We start from the raw sequence: 19,030 nt of genomic DNA on the forward strand, positions 1-19,030 counted from the left end.
CAGGTTGAGCAGGATCTCCTCCCCTGTCCTTCCTAGCAGAGCTTTTTGGGCTCATCTAGGGGCCACATCAGAGGCGTGCTCAATTCTAGGATCTTTACTAAGAAAAATCAGAGTGGCATCTATAAGTGACCCTCCAAGATCAAGAGGGTGGGGTACCCCCAGTTCTGGGCACCTACGCTGAGGTCACCTGTCCTGGACCTAAGGACAGGTGACCTCAGGGGTGTGGTCGCTGCGTGGTCACGTAGCTGGCCTGCAGGATCGGTTCTCAGTGTAAGAGAAAAGCATCTGAGCCCGACTGCTGCAAACTATTGTCAACATCAGTGTATCAAGTCGGGGGCCAAGGGAGCTTTGACAATAGTTCAAAGACCAGAGCAGCTTTGATTCAAAGCGACATATTACAACAGTTACGCTTATTACAGCAGCCCTCTTTATTGCTGCTATCAATTAGCCACAGAGCAAATATAGAAAGAATACAAGAAGGTAAGATTTTGATTAAAGGAAATCTTGATTCAGACTTCCTCTGCATGAACAGGGGAATGAGGGGGAAAACATCAAGAATATCAAGTATTTGTTAATTACAAATGCTCGGATTTACATTGCAGCTTCAGTTCCAGATGCTGTAAAACCTGTATAAACGGACGAACTGGTTCATTACAATGATTATCCAGTGGAGTCGCAACTCATCTCTTTAAATTGCTTTAAAAATCTTTTTTCCCTTCTAGAACAGTCCTCAATTTGCAAGTGTGACCACAACATCAACAGGTACGCAAGAAGCTCCTCAGTGGGAAGCTTTTCAAAAGGGAAAGAAACAACAAAAGTATTGGGTAGCCATGAGTGAAGCTGCTTCCAGCCCCGTCTGCGGTACGAATCCGGAACCATCGAAACACCAAACTGTCCCCAGAATCCACGAGGCAGTGGATGACTTTCTGAGGAGCCTCTTAGTGAGATTTGGCCTGTGTCGGACACTCAGGGCCTTTGAATCCGAATGGTACGGCTCCGTCCAGAAAGAGTTGTTAGAGGCTCTGCACACAGCAGCTCTCCCCAATGCTGTGGAACACCGTCAGCTGCTCCAGGGCGAGCTCCAAAGGGCCCGCAAAGAGACCGCGAGGCTTCGCGAGGGGGTGCTGAGAGCTGCACAGAGTTTCATGAGGATACAGAAGGACAAGGACTTCCACCAGACGCAGTACAGACAAGAATTGAGCCAGAAAAACATGGTCACTGAGCACATCAGTTCGCTTAAAAAACGCATAGAACACTGTGAACTGGCTTTGGAGCAGTTGGACGACAAATATGAAGCAGCTCTGAAGGAGAAAATGCTCTTATCATTGGAAAGGAGCAAATCCAGACCAGTAAAGGAGAGACAGTGAACCAGAGGAAGCCACCAGCAAAGGAACTGAGAAGCAATAACACTACTTAGTAGAAACTCACACACTACTTGCAAGTTGCTATACTACAGTATACTACTCGCTAATACTCGTTGCTAACTAGCATTCTGAGACAATCAGTCCATATCCAAGAGTAAATAGATACTCAATGGCACTTAAACCGCTGTCCACGAGCTTGGCAGAGCGGCTCAAACAGAAATAACAATGATGATTGAGAGTCTACACTGAAATAACAAACATTTTGGATTATTACTATAAGTTTTAAGGAGCACCTGCCGCTCCCAAAAAGACCTGCGATCTCTCTGCTGGATCCAGTTATTCCAGAGCCATCTTTGACAGTACTGCAAATTAGGGCCAGAGAAGTTTTCATCCCCTGTTTACAGAACCTTGATCACCATGACCCTTGAAGGAGATTGAGAAGTGCCGAGTGTGCTGGCTGTACACAGGATGAAGGATGAGACAAAACACAACTGTGTGGAGAACCTGTATTTGAGACCAGAACATCTGACAAGAACTAAAACCTGCCCCTTCTGCTCAGGTAAAAAGTTTAAAGACTGATCAATTTGATCAAAACGGGAGGACAGCCGTTGAATCCTGATTAAAACAGCCACAAATGTGCTGTTCCCCATATCGTCCACTAGAGGGTAGTCTCGCTTTATCTTTGGAAAACTTTTTAGCTCCTCCGAAGAAACCAGTTGTAGCCTCTCCTCTCCCACCTATGACTTCTAACTATTCCACTTCTACAATTAAACTAATCAGAGTCATTGATGTACGGGTGCTTTAAAACTGCTCTAAAATCATAGACTCATAGTTTCGCCTTCACTACTATTTAATTTAACTCCCCCCTGTCCACAGTTTCAGCACTCCTAGAACTAAAACAATCAAGCACAAAGGATTTACAGACATATTTACAGGAAATCGAACACTACAGGTACAGATAAGTGCAGCCTTCCCCCACAGACCACCAGCACTCCAACAAATCCCAATCCTGATCATCCTAATCCCAATCTTCCTAATCAATGAGAGTTTTACACCTCCACTCTGCACAGAAGAGTGAAGGAAAGAAGGCAGCGCTGGAAGAGCAGGAACTGGCCCAGATCTACTTTCTGTAGCCTCACCAGCGTTCAGCAGCTAAAGGGTGCACACAGCTGGCTTTATTTAGATGTGCCGATTTACAGGATCTCCCACTGAGCTTCCATCACTCAGTAACAGGCTGTGAGGGATGTTTGTGGCCCAGTAAACATGGAAGAATGTTACAGTCCCATATAGAGCTGTTCCCATTAGCCCAAACTTTAGCGCCCCCCCCCATCAGTTAACGAGGCATCCACTAACAGTAAACTAATAAACCCACAAATGTATCCACACACAGTTTAAATGTTTGACTTATGACAACGATGACTTTGTATCCGAAAATTAAAAGTTAAAGTTGGAAATGCAAGTCTCAGGTGTTTGCAAATGATGTCCGTTTTTCACGTAAACACACAACAGTGTGTGTGTGTGTGTGTGTGTGTGTGTGTGTGTGTGTGGGGGGGGGGGGGGTTGGGCTGTAACATATGGGGTTTTGAGCATGTTCACCAACAACTATAAAATGTTTTTTAGTGAACTGCCAAGACAATATTTACTCAGCTACACCAACATTTCAACATTGCATCATTTGTCCAGTACGACGGCTCACTGAGCGTCTTGGTGTTGGTGTTGGGAGGGCAAACACAGCCGCCAAGTGGATTTGAAGCTGATTTCACTGAGGAAAAGGTGTAGCTGCCCCCACTCTGACTATAAAAGACCTCTCACATATTTAGATTATGTCGGGGCTTAATTGGACGTGTTTGGTACTTTCACTCTGCACTGATAAAATATAACATCCATAATTCCTGGCCTCTTTTCAGTTTGAAGGATTTGTTCGATGGATTATCGACCTCATTTTATTTAGGCTGCGTATATCCAGAGTGACGTCAAATAATCTGCAACTGTTTATGCAATAACACGCAGTAAATAATAAATAATGAATAATCACCAAGGTTTCATAAAAATTATATAAATGACAAACTGCACTTTCAACATGAACAGGAAGGAAAATATCTAGAAGGGCACACATGCGAGCGCACACGCACCTATACATGAGCCCCTTACCCAAACGCTTAACCTCTGACCCTGACCCTGGCCCTGGCCCTGACCTAAACCCTCATCTAACCTTAGCCTTCAAATCAGGTTTTAACCCTCAGTCTTTTGAAGTGGTGAGAAACAGCCTCACTTCCAAAAAAAAAAAGGTCCTCACTTTGCTAGTAGAATCCACATTTTGGTACTCAATATGTAGCATAAGTACAGAAACACACACAGATAGAGAGAGAGAGAGTTATCATTAGAGTTCTGTATGTCTGGGGAGAGAGAAAAAGCTCTTTTTAGAACACTTCATGTATGGTGAGGGTGAGGGTTAACCCCAATGCTGTGGTGAAAGGAATTCAGTGTGTAGGATAGAGACACAGCTCATTTATATGTGTGGCACTGACTGCACACACGCACATCGGGCACAAACACTTAACTACCTCACACACCTGGACCAACGTGCACTGGGGTGCCTAAAAATACACTGTGGGCCTTCTTTGTGAAAAGCCCCAAAGCCCCCAAAACGCAACACAAGTCAGCTGCACCAGTGAACTTCACTTGTCACCTGATAACACAAACAGCGGGTGGTAGATTTCAGGGTTGATCTTAACCCCAATAAAATGAGGAGTCAGAGTGATGCACACTGTGTTCACCCCTCCGGCTGGTGCCTTCTGTTCAAAGTGACATATATGCAAATAAAGCTAGAGAATACCTCAGATCAGACATATTCTGAGATTTCCAGCTCAGGTTTGACACAACAAAGTCACTGTGTAGCTGAGGGGCAGCCTGAGAGGTGGGAGGAAGTGAAACGGATGCCTCCCAGGGGAACGGGCTCTATCCAGCGGAGGCTCAATGCGAAGCTGTTCTGAATGAGGCTGAAGCTAACAGGCTGAGGTTTCTGCTGCTGCGCTTTTATATTGACATGGTGGAGTGTCTGCAGAGGTCGTTATCTCTCAAAAGGATGGAACAGTGGCCGACCAGCAACAGGGTCAGACCGGTCAGCGTGGCCACACCGACCCCTGTCCACCGACCATAGAGTCCACAATGTGGGCAGCAGAACAATACCACAGAGCAGCGGCGAAGGTGACCTGCCTGATGAATCTTCTACATCACCTGGATGGATGAAGGTGTGCATTTCTTAACAGGTCACCACATGAAACCCTAGAAGAAGATAAGCTGGTGGAGGCAGCGTGATGCGTTGGGAATCTTGGGTCCTGCCGATCATCTTGATGTTACGTTGGCGCCTACCTCGACATGGATGATTCAGAGCAGAACATCAATGGGTGTCAGGCATTGACTTGGCCTCCAAATTCCCCAGATTTGGGATATGATGGACCAACGGAGGCCTCCCTTCCCAACCGGCAGGTCTTTAAGGATCTGCTGCTGGTACCAGAGACCTGGGTACGTATTCAGAGGTCGAGGTGAGTTCATGCCTCGATGGGTCAGGGCTGTTTTGGCAAGACTTTAACGCTCATCTCACAGGTAACCTGTCAAAGACAAAAGGTACCAGAACGGACAGGTGAAGCAGTCAGATGAACCAGAAAGACCAAAACAGAACCTAAGACTGAAAGATACGATTCGGCAACAGCAGATATGAGGTCATAGGTCATAGCAATAGCAACAAATGCATCGTATCAGGCTCGGAAAGGTTGCCCATGACATAGCGTAGCCGTGAAAAGGTGTTCTGAGCAAATATTAGCTCACCTGTGTTTTCCTTCGGCACAAGGGAACCATTCTGTGCTAGAAGATGCTTGCTGGCACCGGCCTCTTTTTCTCAACCTTTTCTTGTTTAATCTCTTCTCACATTAACACCAGATGTTTAAAGACATTTTGTTGTTCATCGGTGATAATCTGAACATTTGGTTTTTTTTGCCCTTTGTTTTTTGGAGTCTTGAACATTATTTGGGTTTAAGGGGCACAGTTATAAAATGAGTCATCCCCCCCCCCCCACACACATAAATTCTCAAAAATTCTCAACTTCCTGTCTATGCCTGTCTGGACCGGTGGTCTGTAATAGAGATAATGGAGTGACTATGGTTTTAATATCCTGTTGGATCCATTTTTTCCACGTTATTAGAATACTATCCGGATCAGCCCATTATCTCAACAATACCCACCTTGTTGAAAAAAAAGCGCCCTTGTGAAAGTCCTTGTTTCTGCTCATTCAGACCTATAAAACACAGAAGTTCCAGCTGGCTGCTATTCTTCAATGAAGTCTTTCCTAATTGCTCCTCATTTGGAATTCCTGCTGCTCATCATTGCACCCAGGAGATATTTTATTTAGAGATCTGGTAAAAGGTCAGAGGGTCACTTAGCCTTTAGCTGTTTGGATTAGATGACTCACTGAGTTGGTATAAGATGGAAATAAGTAGTTTCCAGATGGTCTGAATCATATCAACAGGATAAGATTAAAATTAGCAAAAAAGAAACCTAGAAATTCCGATATGAGGCATAATCCAGTGGGTCTGCTGTTCCTACAACAAACAAACTGATGTGAAGAGTAGAGGTGCAGCACAAGACTGGTTCAGAACATACTGATCAGATAGACTCCAGCTGGTTCATGTTCATGATGTTCACTCATCATGTTGTGGCTTAGTCATGGAGTTCCACAAGGCCCTGGACTTGAACCAGCTCTCTTCAATATGTACCTGCTTCCCTGCGAATGAAATTATCCGACAGCCAAAAACAAATGTTCACAGCTATGCCGATGACACCCAGCTGTATTTACCTGTGGAACCAGAGGAACCAGAGCAGCCTGTCAAACTGAGGTGGTCGTCTTTGGTCCTGACCTCCTCAGGAACAGATGAGCTGATCTCATCATGGCTCCGGAGGAACATTTCTTTGAATAAATACATTTTTAATTGCATGCACAGCAAAGTTTCTATATGTTCTGCTGTTGCAAATGTCGCCTAGATCGTGGCATAGATAAAGGAATAAATGTTTCTCACCCTAAGAACTAAATTATTGGATGTAAGAGACACAAAGGATGAGACTCTCACAATTCACTTGTAAAAAGACAAATAAAGTCAGTTTGGCAGCGTGGTGGTGGTGGTGGTGCAGTGATTAGCGCTGTGTGCCTCGCAGAAAGAAGGTTCCCTGTACTCTGAGGGCCTTTTCTGTGCAGAGTCTGCATGTTACCACCCGTGTCTGTGTGGGAAGACTGTGGGCCGCTGCCAGAAAGGTGGCCGTGGTCAAAACTCCAATAACCTGTTGTTACACGTTAGATTTTAGCTCACAAGGAGGTAATCTTGGCTAGAATTCCTGCGGTTCACCGTTATTGAATCTCAGACAACGGTGACACAAGAAGCGACGTTCACCGTGTCTTTATGTGGGCCCCAGACCACAACCCCTACAAAAAACCGACATTCTCTTGATATCTGATCGGGCTTTATCTACATGGAGACACAGATTCCTGCCCCCGCTCCGGAATGTCGGATGTAAAGTGGCCTGGGTGTCTTTTCGAAGATCATGCGGGTAATTTCTACGCTCCATGTCAACATGACAACACTGTGTCCTGTCACATGCTTGGGGTCACTCTGTTGCTTGAAGCTCCAGGAGAATGGAAATGTTGACACACCCGAGCAAAATTCAGCCACAACTGTTTGCAGCTTTCACACTGGCAGGATGTTGTGCAGGACTGGATATGGTCCTGCTGGCACAGAGCTTGGAACAGAACGTTGGAGCTACCGAGCAGAAGGTAACTGATGCTGTCAATAATGTGTGTGCTCTAAAGTGCTCCGCACCAGAGGACCAGCTGAGGGTCATAGATGCCACCCAAGAGTGTGGGCTGGAACTGGCAGTAAGGTGGGTTTTTCCCCTTTTTACCATCTAAAACAACAAGCGACTCTTCTCGGGAGCCTTCTCGCCATCTGTTGGCTTCAACAATGAAAGTCTCTTTGCCAAACCGTCATGTTTTGATGCCTTGTTTCAGGGGAATGTGTGATCGGCGGTGACTGAGCTCAGAATGACGACAGAGTCGTCTTTCAATTCTGAGGAGTCCTCCAACAGTTTTCGTCTAATCCCGAGCAACGATTGCTCTCGTTCTGGCAACATGTGCGGACACGCTTTTGTTTTTCCATGCATAAAATGTATTTTCATGTAAGCACCACTCTGTGTTGTGTGTGTGTGTGTGTGTGTGTGTGTGTGTGTGTGAGTGTATGTGTGTGTGAGTGTATGTGTGTGTGTGTGTGTGTGTGTGTGTGTGTGTGAGAGAGACGCATGAGCGTTAAAGTGAATGAGGGCCTTTATAAGTGCCCTGCAGCGCCTCCCCACACACCTCTCAGTTCAGAGGCTAATAGCCAGCTAGCAGCGGCTGATCACGCTAACATAGAGAGCACCACCAGTTCCAAGCTGCTGTCCAATCTCGTGCGAGACAGCAACCATGCTCAGGGGTATTTTTTCCGCACCTTGGGGATAATCGTGCCAATCAGGGCTACAGTCGCTGATTCCTTTTCAAATCATTTCATAAATCTGTGCACGGGTCACATGAGATTCCAGTCCAGTAAAACTTTTATCATTCTTTTCAGTTACTGAAGCTACATTGTGGTCGGGTTCATGTAATCCAGTACTGAGTCACAATAGGACCCGTTCGATATCTAATCATCTAGCGATATTGTTTGGTCCACTGGCCTTTATTGTGATACTCACTAATTTCGCAATGGATCAAACAGAAACAGAAAAGCTGGGTAAATCACAAACAGCAACGTGGAGGATGTTGCCCTGGCACGTCGCAGAGCGGATGTTGGTTTATATGCAGGATGGCCTCTGAGGCCCAGGAACGTCATTGCCAGTCACTGCAGCTGTAAATGTTGTGCACATGTCAAATAAAATCTTGAATGAAGTCTGCAGAACAATCTCATTTAAATGTTTTTTAAAAACTACATGTAGCTCTGATCCATCGACTTTTGTCCTATCAACCAATGACCTCTCACCCCCCCTGTTATCCACAGGATGAACAGACAGTCCAGAAGGTCCATTTTAACACTTAACCAGTCCCACTTGTGGGGTGTTTCATGTTCCCCAGGGTTCAGTGCTCAGTCTCCTACCGTTTATTATCTACCTCCTCCTCTCTGCGATATAATATACAGCTACAGTTGCAGCACGCTTCTTTTGATTATACAACAAACTGATGCATAATCCCAAATAATTTTTGGAACGCTGCCCTTCAGTCACATTTATCTGTTCCTGCAGCATCTCCCTTATTAAATATTGTGTTTTTAAGGGTTTTATAAGATGACCTTGAGTGTCCTGAAAGGCACATAATAATAATAATAATAATAATAATAATAATAATAATAATAATAATAATAATAATAGCATTGTTTTTAACAGCAAAATGGGAATAATTAGTTGTTGGAAAACTAATGTCGACAGCTTCAGGAAGTTGCCTTTGACACTAAATGTTGCTGCTGGTCCTCCTCTGTGGATTATAGACGTTGGTCAGTCAGGACAGGAAGTGTTTTCTCATGACATTTACAATACCAAAACACACCACTGATGAATCTGTCACGAGTGAATCATCCTGAAATGAAAGACGCCCGCGCAGTTCAGTGAGCTCGCAAGTTTCCGAGCCGTCCCTGAACGCATCCCAGTGCAGGACTGGGTGTGCAGCGGAGCATAAACACGTGGGCCTTCCGCCCCAGAGAGAGAGAGAGGGAGAGAGAGAGAGAGGGGGGGGGGGGGACCCAGTGTTCGCCTTCGGCCCACGATGAGCTCTCGTCTTCGCGGAGGGGCCCCAGTGTGACGAGATGGACAACATCTGCTGTGAACTCGGTGCACCGGCTGCTGCGTCACGGACCCGTCCGGCTGCCGACCTCCTGCGCGTGCACCTCTGAGCTGAACGTAAGTTTGCAGCTTGCACTCTGATTTGTAAACCACAACAGAGGACTTGTTTTGACACAACGTTGTTGCAGAAGAAGACGAGAACCTGATTCCCAAGTGCCGCTGCGCCCCCCGAACATGTGCAGCGCGCCGGCGCAGCCGACTCCAGCCGCTCCTGGCGCTCCGAACCCGCCCGAAACATGCTGATCCTGTGGGTCCCGCTCAGTTTTCTCCTCGGTTTCATCATCTCGCACAGTGTCCAGTCGTCATGGGAGAACTGGCGCAATGGGGGGGGCGAGTTCGACAAACAGCCGCACGTCGTCTTCATCCTGGTGGATGATCAGGGCTTTAGGGACGTGGGCTACCACGGCTCCGAGATCAAGACCCCGACTTTGGACCGGCTGGCGGCGCAGGGAGTCAAACTTGAGAACTACTACGTGCAGCCGCTGTGCAGCCCGTCCAGGAGCCAGCTGATGACCGGCAGGTAAGGTGCCAGATCCAACTCCGCATGGTCCAGCAGGGATCTGGGCTCAGAGATGACTCTTTTCCATTCTTAATCCAGGTAGATCACCTTTCTGATGACGTTAATGGCTTTATAACATTATTGTCAGCGAGCCAGTTAAGAAGTTCCCCGGTGTAAAAACGCAACCTCACCACATTTGTATCAGATTGTGGAATAAGCAGGAATAGATCTGTCATCCATGCATGACATTCCAACCATTCCATCATGTCTCTCTTCCGTGTTCTTTATTTCAAAGCATGAATTTTTCCAGGATTACATTCTTACCCGGGATGGATCTCTTTTCAGAGCGATTGAGTGCTGTTTGCTTGATCATTGATCTGATGTGTTTTTAGTCAAAGTAAACCAGGAAATGTTTCATATCCTTCAGACTTTATATTACATAAACAAGGAGTCCCACAAATTCCTTGTTAGTAAGTAGAGTAATAGATCAGTAATATAAGAATTTGATATTTGTTTTGAAACAATGACTGAAGAAAAAATAATTCTCCGCCTTTTTTCCTTTTTTTCCCACAACTTGTACTGAATGTAAAAAAGTTTGTGTTTTAGGACTGTTTTGATATCATCTTGATCTTGAACGTGCTGTTCCTGCAGAGGTTTTCCTCTATGGTGTGTGAAGGAGGTTGTCGAGGGTGTGGTTCAGTGTTTGACTCTGGAGGTCTCCTCTGATCTCCTGCAGCTCTGCATCTTCTCCCTTCGTCCCCGAGGAGGTTAATGCAGCAGCTGGCTCGCCACCTCCGCTTTTTGGCTGCTGTCCGAGAACATAATGAGAAACGTGCTGCTGCCTCCTCCTTGTTCAGCACACAAAAGTTAAAAGAAATCTCCCCAATTCCAGACTGAAACACCATAAAACATCTTGTGGAAATGTTGATGATGATTGGATTAAGTCTGTGTGTGTGTGTGTGTTTGTGTGTTAACTTAAATGTCAGCTTGGCTCACGTGGGCGATTAGAACAAACTCACAGTGACATGCGGCGGCCCCGGCAACCGCCGATGTCTCAATTCATCACAACACTTTTAACTGTGACCAGAGCTGCCGCCTTGGGTTCGTGAAACGAGGGGACGCTCGACCAAACTTTTCCCATTTCACCTGAATGCAGCATCATGAGAAGGAAGAGGTGACGCGGATAAAAAAGGAACTTGAGTGCTCTTCGCAATGAAGGGGACGTTTTAGTTTTAAAGGCAACACAGGAGTTCATGCGCGTCAATGTAATCGCACATCCAAATGCGTGATGTTTGTGTTCTTCTCCCATGTTGACCAGCTCGTCAGGCTGCTGTCCGTCATCTGTTTCCTGTATCCAAGACAGCTGGTGATGTGTTTTACAGCCATCCTGCCTCCATTTACACGTAGCGTTCGTGATCCATGAACAGCGGCCAGTCCTTGTGGACGTCCCTGTGACCGGATGCGTTCGCTAGCTTTGTAGGCAAGTGATTAAGTTTCACTATCACACTGGTCTAAAAATGTCCTAGTTTTGTGTATTTAATCACATTTATATAAAGCTGTAACAGCGCCTGTTGGACCACGCGGAAGTAGTTTTGTTTTTTTATATGATTTGCACTTTACTTCCCTCGTTCCCAGTTTTTTGATAAGGAGGGTCTGGGTCAGGACATTTTCTGGCGGCGCTCGGCTACGCCACCACAGCAAAGAGTTTTTGAAACATCCTGGTCCCAAGAATGTTGCTGTAGAAGCATTTGTGCCCTTTAACCTCCATCAGTCGGGGCTTGGGAGGAGACACAGAGCTGCATCTTTAATAGTCTGGGAGAATTACACATATTTCAGCCTGTCTGATGTTCTTGAAGCCACACTAACAAGATTAGAGGCTCCCAGTTAAGGTCAGGACTAAGAGAAGGAGCAGCCCTAAATCTACACTGCTGGACTCGAATAAAGGGTTTCATAGCTACAGAACGAGACCTGAACCCACAAGACCACTTAAACGCTCGCCCTGTCCCGTGGGACGGGTTCCTTTAAATTAAATTAGAATACCTCTCAGCATCATCATTTTGTTTCTCAGGTTTAATGAGCGTAATAAGAAAAAGGCACTTATACTTTGGTGTTTCTGGTATGGATGTGCCTGAACCTGAATGGGTTACATGGAAATAGAAGATGGTTCCAGTCTGAGTATGTTAAAACTCAACAATGTAAATACAATTGAATGTGATTTGATTCGACTGTGAAATGGTCACAACCTTCCACTCACAGGCCACTTGTTTAGGTACACCTCGCTGGTAAATGTTGGACCCCCTTTCGCCTTCAGACCTGCCTTCATTTTTCGTGCCATACTTTCATCAAGGTGTTGGTCCATGTTGCCATGGTAGCGTCACACAGTTGCTTCCAGCTTGTCATCTGCACATCTACGGTGCGACTCTCCCGTTGCAGCACGTCTCAAAGGTGATCTATTGGTTGAGGTGTGGGCGACTGTGGAGGATGTTGGAGGTACAGTGAAAGGTGTCATGTTCCAGAAACCATCTTCAGATGATGGAAGTATCCAGCAGAAGATGGGGACCCTGTGGTCCTGAAGGGATGGACACATACCCCCCCGGACCAAAACACCAGCCTGATCCATGCTTTCATCTTGTTTTTCGCCAAATTCTGACCCGACCATTGGATCGTGGCACCTGACCAGGCAACATTTTCTTTCTATTTTCCAGTTTTGGTGGTCCTGACAGGAGTGACCTCAATGCGCTCTATTCCGGATTCCATGATTGTAATAATGGGTTATTTGAGTCACTGTTGCTTTATTACTATCTGGATCCAGTCTGGTTACCTCTCACATCAACAAGGCCTGTTGTACCTCCAACAACTGTTACAACTCCCCTTTTCTTCCCTCGGCTGATGCTCGGCTGAAGTCGTCTTGACCACTTCCACGTGCCTGAATGCGCTGAGTTGTGGCTGATGCGCTATTATTTTAACAAACTATTGAACAGGTACCTCCTAAAGCCACCGGTGAGTGTATCTTTGACTGAACATCTGAACATTTCTGTGTTTCAGCATGAGGGGCAACTTCTGTGTTAATGATCTTTTTTGATTATTTAATTTTTGACAAAACTTAATTTATCTTTATTTACTTTATACGGCATCTGCTGCTATCGGACTGTCTCTAGGTGCTTTATGGTAACCCAGGACCTGACCCCCAACAAGCAACAGTAGCAAGGAAACACTCCTCTTTAATAGGAAGAAACCGTGAGCAGGACCAGGCTCATAGGGGGGGATCCTCCTGCTGATGGATGGATGGGTAGAGGAGGAGGAGAGGGGGGCAGATAGAAGACAGAATAGACACACATCATCCAAATAATTCCACTCAGCTATCAGTGCTAGAGCTGATCGGGTCAGTGGGATGGGAGCAGCATGCTGGTGGTACCAGTCGATGGTACTGAGGGAGCCAGAGAAGGGGGAGAGTTGAAATGAGAGTTTAAGAGTTAAACTCGACGTTGTGACGACAGAGGGCTTTTATCATCTGCTCTGTCACCCACTTATCTCAGACTTGTGGTTACTGTTCGGTCAGGTGTTCCATCTTTTCAACACTTCCTGACACACACAGGAAGACGGATGGTGAAGAGAGAATTGCACCATCGTGTAGCAGGGCCAAAGGGAAGGTATGAACCGATGGCCTGTCTGGGTAAGATGAGCTGCTCAGGGGCCTCTGTTGTTTATCTGAACCATATGTTAGGAGGAAAGACCCCAGCCTGGATGGCAGGTCTGCTCGTGGACCCCATGACCTCAGTGTCAGGGGCGTGGCCAAAGCTCCTGTAGAACCTGAGTGATTGTCGGTTGTGGGTGATTATTAGGACCATAACTCTTGATCGTTAGTCAAGGATTGCACCCCAGCTTGGAACGTTGTTTCTTTTTTGAAGTTTTAGATGGGATGCCGAGCTTTAGGGTGTCTGTGGCGTTTCATCCTTTTGATGTTTGACTGGAACATCAATCAGTCATGCTGAATATGCAGAGGGCACCAGAGGTGGAGAGCTCTCCAACAGATCTCCAGAGGGTTCTGCTTGCAGTGGCCTCCATTTAAAGGCTTCATAAATACTGCACATCTAGAACTGCCTTTGACACGGGGCTATTTTGAAGGAGTTCCACGTTCATCATCCAGAGCTAGTTTGACTGATCTGGGGAGGGACCCCAGGGTGCACTTAGCACAACCTTCTCCTGAGACACCTGAGCCCTGTAGTTACCTGTCAAAGCTGTAGGAATGACAAATGTCAGACTGAAAATGTAAACATACGCTTTAGGCTTCCTTCAAAAATAATAGTTTTAACCAGCGTGGCATCATTGTACCCCTCCTCTGCTCACCTAGCCCCCTCCCCTCCCCTGAACGTCTTTACAGAAATGAAGAAACTATCCCGTTGTCATTATCCAACGACCGATCAACAGAGCTTCTTCTGTCCTCCCATCTGCACGAGTGTGAGCTCTGGCTCCAGAGACCACCTAGACATGAAACTCTAATCGCCATATGAAACCATGAGCAGCCTTTTGGCCCCCGTCAGGGTCACTCTGGTCTCTTTTTACATTCTGCGACCCGACCTCAAAACACGTGCAATGAATGGGATCAGATTCTGGTATGGTTACCCCCTTCTTTCCAATCAAAAGGCTCCAGAACCACTCCTGGAACCTGCGGATATTGTCGCTACAGCGTCAACAGTTGATATGTGCGTGCATCAAATCCAGATTTGCAATGTTATTTTTTGTAAAGCGTAATTCCCCCAGAGACGTTGCTAGCTGAGACAGCTGTAGGCTAATGTCTGTACAGCTGGAACATTGGGTGTTTTCCAGATGTTAAAGAGGAGGCTCTGTTAGATCTGGTTCAGACACTTGAAACCTCTTCCAGCTGAAGCTTTGAGTTTATCGTGCATGAGCGATACTGTTAGCACGTATAGCTCGAATATCTTTTGTAAGCATGTGAAAAATTATATTCTTCAGCCACAGGAAAATCCTACATGGCGCGTGGAAGGTATAGGTCTATAGTTCCTGCTTCAGGTATAGTTCTTTGCCTGAAAAAGTTCCCACGGTCACAAAGTTAAAAGGAAGTTTAAAAGGAGTGTGTAGGTTTGCTGTAGATCTGGTTCTCGTCCAGCTGAATTCCCCTGCCTCCTATCTCCCAAAACCCAAACCAGACACTTATTTTCACTCCCTGGTGACGGCTTGACTTGACTCCACTAACCTCAGGAGGCCGGGTCGGCAAAGGGGACGAAACATCTGGTCACAGCTGTCTCTGGTCTCCAGGGTTTCTTGGTTTAGATGTGGAGAAACTGATTTAGAGCTCCAGGGATTTTTTTTTTTTAGAGCAAATTTCAAGTTACGACTATAAATTAGGAAAAGGAGAAAAAAATAACGAAGACGGCAGCAGATTGAACGCGATGCTTGTTTGGGCACCATAAAACCGAGCCAGGAGGACACCCTGTACCAACATGCTGCGATACCCTTTGCGATACTGTTATTTTAGAACCACCACAGTGATCACCGATGTCTCCCCACATCCTGTCCAACTGTTCTGTCACTTTTATCCTTCTCACATACACACACACACACACACATATGACTAATGACTTATTATCATGTCTTCACACCTCATTATATCATATTTTTCTGAATTTGTCTTGTAGGTACCAGATCCACACAGGCCTTCAGCACTCCATCATTCGAGCGACCCAACCCAACTGTCTACCTTTGGAGAACGTAACCTTGCCGCTGAAGCTCAAGCAAGCCGGCTACGCCACCCACATGGTGGGCAAGTGGCACTTGGGCTTTTACAAGCGCGGCTGCCTGCCCACACAACGTGGATTTGACACTTTCTTTGGGTCCTTGTTGGGAAGTGGGGACCACTATAGTCACTATAAATGTGAAGCCCCAGGTATGTGCGGGTATGATTTGTACGAAGGGGAAGAGGCGGCATGGGAACAGGACCGCGGCTTGTATTCAACTGTGATGTTTACTCAGAAAGCAATCAGCATTTTAGCCAAACATGATCCTCATAGAAAACCGCTGTTCCTTTACTTGGCCTATCAGGCGGTGCATTCCCCACTGCAAGTTCCCAGCCGCTACCTTGAACGCTACAAGGGTATTTCCAATGTGCATCGTCGCAAATATGCTGCCATGGTGTCCTGCCTGGACGAAGCTATTCGTAACCTCACGTTAGCACTCAAACGCTACGGTTATTACGACAACACTGTTCTAGTGTACTCGTCAGATAATGGCGGCCAGCCGTTATTGGGCGGAAGCAACTGGCCTTTGAGGGGAAGTAAAGCCAGCTACTGGGAAGGTGGCATTCGAGCGGTTGGCTTTGTTCACAGTCCGCTTTTAAGAAATAAAGGCACAAAATGTCGGTCTTTGATCCACATCACGGACTGGTTCCCCACACTGGTCAGCTTGGGTGAAGGAACTTTAGAGGAACACCTTAATCTGGATGGATATGATGTTTGGGAGGCTATCAGTGAAGGCCGTCCCTCCCCTCGCCACGACATTCTTCACAACATCGACCCGATTTACATCAAAGCTAAGAACGGCTCCTGGAAGGCCGGGTATGGCATATGGAACACGGCCATCCAAGCTGCGCTCCGAGTGGGCCACTGGAAACTCCTGACTGGCATTCCTGGCTACAGCGACTGGGTTCCACCGCAGACGTTCTCCAACCAGCAGATGGGCAGTCGCTGGCATAATGAACACATCCGATTTGACCGAGGGAAATCCCTCTGGCTGTTTAACATTACAGCGGATCCCTATGAGAGAGTGGACCTGTCTCAGCGCTACCCTCAGATAGTCAAGAAGATGCTAATTCGGCTAGCGCAGTACAATAAGACAGCGGTGCCTGTCCGATACCCAGCCAAAGACCTGCGCTCGAACCCGCAGTACAACGGAGGTGTTTGGGGACCGTGGTACAAAGATGAGAAGGAGGAGCAACAGGAGGAGGACAAGTACAATAACCTGTTTTCCATCCATCTTGGGAAAAGACAATGGAAAAAAAAGTCAAAGATGAGAAAGATGAAAAGGAAGGCGAAAGACTAGCCCACAACATCTGAAAGAGTTCTCAGGGATTGACGTTTTCTGTTTTAAGATTGAACTGTTCAGACGTTTGACACCGTGTCCGTGTCTGAGAAACCTTCGACCTGCTTTTACATGAAAAGAACTTAAATAAAACACCACTCTGCTGTCGCACAGTCAAACACTACTGTCACACCCTGACGCAGCTAAGACCTCAGGCTAATGTTTGGCATTTAAGGAAAGTTTATTTTTATAGATTGTGATGCGTGCTTGAACTAGTGGACAGTTGCCAATTTGGTGACAGAATAAAAAAAAAACATAGTTTTATTATGTTGCATATTGCTGTGATACTGTATGATGATAAACGGATGTTTAGTCGGATTAATGTGAATAAAGGCTGGTCTGGCACCAGACCGACCTGAGGGTTGAAACAATCACAATTAAAGCCCCACTTAACGGAGTCTTTGCCCTCAATTATGTCCAGCTCTGCCGTCAAGTTTGCATTTTATTACCGTTGAATTTTAGCAATGGGAGGAAAAAAAGGGGATCAAGAGCCGGTCGTCTCTCTGGCTTACAGGTATATGTGTCCGTGCCGTCACGGTAGACCAAATACAGGTATTCAGATGGTCGTTTATCTCACTATGACCAAATTCAAAATGTGAGGCACTTCCCAAGTCGAGGGTTTGTTATGGTTTAGAGTAATTAGCGGTTGAATGGAGGTAAACCGAGTCTAAAAATGTTCATTTACAGCTGCCTATCAATAAAACTATTTGTCTTTAAGTTTGGTTGACTAATGAGAGTTTGAGAACAATCCAAGGCTCCGGCCCAAACTGAGCGCTCGGAACTGTTTCAGACACATGATACGAGAGGAGCTGGAGTCCTGGCTCGCCTCTCCAGTGTTGCAGAGTTCTGACCTCAGGCCATCTGGACGGGACTCAACTATGGCAGAAGCGTTTGAGTTCACGGTTTACGCAGATTTACAGGCTGCCTCATTGGTGGGAAATGCCAAACAGGTGAAGCGCTGATATTTGGCCTGTGTTCCAGAGTGCACGAGAGCTGGCATTGAACGGGAACAGCGGCGGCGCTGGGCTCCGCTCCTCGTGGGGGTCAACACCCTCCCTGGGGGGAGGGTTCCATGCTGTTACTGTACCTGTGCACAGTCGCCTAGCTTCTCTGGCCCCTCCGTCTCTGTGCTGCCTCCTCTCCCTCTCCTGTTGCTCCTTCAAACATGAAACACTCCGGGGGTGACGAGCTGTCGACTGGCTTTTCTGCCCTAAGCTCCGCCTCTCTCGCTGTGCCTGTTTATCATTCAGCTGGAGCTGAAGAGGTGGCGAGGTTCTTGGTTCACACACCGGCATCCATCAAAAATGAATCATCTGAAGTAGCGGTCCCAGAGTCCTGTCAGACCCGCGGCACCACCAGGTTGACCCCTCTGCTGTCATGTATGAGCGTCCTTAATTAGTACAATTTCTGCCATAGCATTAATAAAGGTATAGAAAGAAACAGCCTTTTTCAAGGCTGTTTTGTTGTAAATTCCAGGCCGAAAGCCTTAGGAGCCATTAAAAAACCTGGCTATTGCTAATATCGTCTTAGTCCTGCTAATATCTCCAAGGCCGAAAGGTGAATGACGAGATAAATTTAGTATTAAAATCACCACATACCGTTGTTTTAGTCTGTAGAAGGAAGAGAGGCTGTATGATGTGTGGTACCTATGGCCATCCCATGTGTCTGGTATGTGAGTATAAATGTGACAGGTTTGTTTAAATGTTTTGATAAAGGTGTGTGTGAAGATGTGAAGAGCAAAGGGAGGGAGAGGAGGACGAAGATGTGGCTGCTACTCGTGTCCAGTTGATGCAGCAGACAGCAGAGTTGAACAAGGTCAGACAGGTCAATGAACAGCTTCCTTTTAAGATCCTTTCCTCTTCAGAAGGCTCAGCTGTCACATTGATGCATATTACTCCTTTTTTTCTTGTACTTGTACAAGCACCGGGCTGTAAATACTCTCTTTTTTGGTCGTGTCTGACTGATATGTTGCCACAGAAGTTGTGTCTCTTTACACAAACGGAGTTCTGTCCCCTTCTAGTTTAGCCAGGGTGACTTTTGCTGTAGCTGTGACACCGAAAAACACAGAAGAGCTCTATGTGAAATAGCCAGAATCAGAAAAATGATTAATAAAAAAGCCCCTGAGTGTAAAGTGTTTATTGCCCAGTGATGCATTCAGAGCAGC

General features: G+C 46.4%; 1 protein-coding gene across 1 annotated transcript; it reads left to right on the top strand.

Moving 5' to 3' along the window:
• The first annotated feature begins 8,933 nt into the window (after window positions 1-8,933).
• Window positions 8,934-17,583, top strand: arsj (arylsulfatase family, member J). Its single transcript, XM_003966742.3, has 3 exons — window positions 8,934-9,329; window positions 9,401-9,792; window positions 15,429-17,583. The coding sequence occupies exons 2-3, from the start codon at window positions 9,509-9,511 to the stop codon at window positions 16,825-16,827; spliced, it is 1,683 nt and encodes a 560-aa protein (XP_003966791.1). The 5' UTR covers window positions 8,934-9,329; window positions 9,401-9,508; the 3' UTR covers window positions 16,828-17,583.
• Window positions 17,584-19,030: the final 1,447 nt, after the last annotated feature.

The sequence above is a fragment of the Takifugu rubripes genome, chromosome 8 (assembly GCF_901000725.2).
Source record: "Takifugu rubripes chromosome 8, fTakRub1.2, whole genome shotgun sequence".
NCBI classification, from domain to species: Eukaryota; Metazoa; Chordata; class Actinopteri; order Tetraodontiformes; family Tetraodontidae; genus Takifugu; species Takifugu rubripes.